We start from the raw sequence: 1023 nt of genomic DNA on the forward strand, positions 1-1023 counted from the left end.
CTTCCTCTCTGGGCCTGGCTCCCCCAAAGATGGCGGAGTTGGGGTTGGCTACTTGGTTGAGGGGTGTTGCCACTGTCCGAGGTTTGAGCTGGAGCCGTGGTCTCTGTGCTCTTTCTTCTGCAGAGAGAGAGACACCATTTACAGAACAGCTTCCATTGCATACCCAGGCACGCAAGGCCCAGACAGAGGACGGTGCTCAGCAACCGAGCCCAGTGGGGGCGAACCTACAGGACACACACCACACGGGCCACAGGAGGCAGTGGGCCGCGTCACTAAGAGCTCTAAAAGGGCTAGTCTATACTCTCAGGTAAACAGCAGAGACCTAGACTGTCACAGTATGCTACTTGAGACAAGGGTGACCCAAGACAAGCCCTGTACATGGTGGCAGGGGGAACATTTAGGAAGGGGTTGGCGTGCCCTGCAGGCCCTCATTATACCTTCTGTGGGTTCTCGGAAGTCCATGTTGGAGCCGCGCAGCGGGGGTCCATCTCGGAAGCGACTCCCCATGGGAGGGCCTGCTCGTCGGTCCCCTGGGCGACTGCCTCCTCGGCCTCCTAGGAAGTCATCCCTGTAACCTGAAGGAGACAAGGGCTGCTGAATTCTCTTTATACAACTGTCTCAAGTCTGGCCAGTTACATGGTGTTCTGTGAACTGATTTTTCATTCATTGGTGTGCCCAGCGCCTTAGAGTTTCCACAATAAAGTGTACTGAAAATACATCCAAGTGAGAATCTGCTGTGATTACAAGGTTCAAGGAGTGAGGAAAAAGACACAGAATCATAGGAGGAAATAAAATGGATGTTTAAGTTCTCAGCTGGCAAGAAAAGAAGATCATGAAACCACCCTTTATCTCACATGGCTTCAAACAGGAATCCTAGCAGCAGGCCTCAGTCTAGCTTTTTCTGAAAGTAAGGTATTTGACATGTAACAGTTATCACAAAACAAAATTTATGTACTTTTCTCATACTCCAATGTATTTCTGTACCTATTTCGATACCTCCTGTGGGTTCTCGGAAGTCCAGGT

General features: G+C 50.5%; 1 protein-coding gene across 1 annotated transcript in view; it reads right to left on the reverse strand.

Annotated features, from left to right (window-relative positions):
• Nucleotide 1: 1 nt before the first annotated feature.
• Nucleotides 2–1023, reverse strand: part of Eif4h (eukaryotic translation initiation factor 4H) — a gene marked incomplete at its 3' end in the record, with an annotated part of 28312 nt that continues 27290 nt past the window's right edge. Inside the window, exons 6-7 of the mRNA XM_023714310.1 lie at nt 438–575; nt 2–117 (exon numbers count right to left, since the gene is read on the reverse strand). Coding sequence (XP_023570078.1) covers nt 2–117; nt 438–575 — 254 coding nt within the window. The remainder of the gene's footprint in view (nt 118–437; nt 576–1023) is intronic.

This window comes from Octodon degus, unplaced genomic scaffold (assembly GCF_000260255.1).
Source record: "Octodon degus isolate 3935 unplaced genomic scaffold, OctDeg1.0 scaffold00035, whole genome shotgun sequence".
In the NCBI taxonomy this organism is placed as follows: Eukaryota; Metazoa; Chordata; class Mammalia; order Rodentia; family Octodontidae; genus Octodon; species Octodon degus.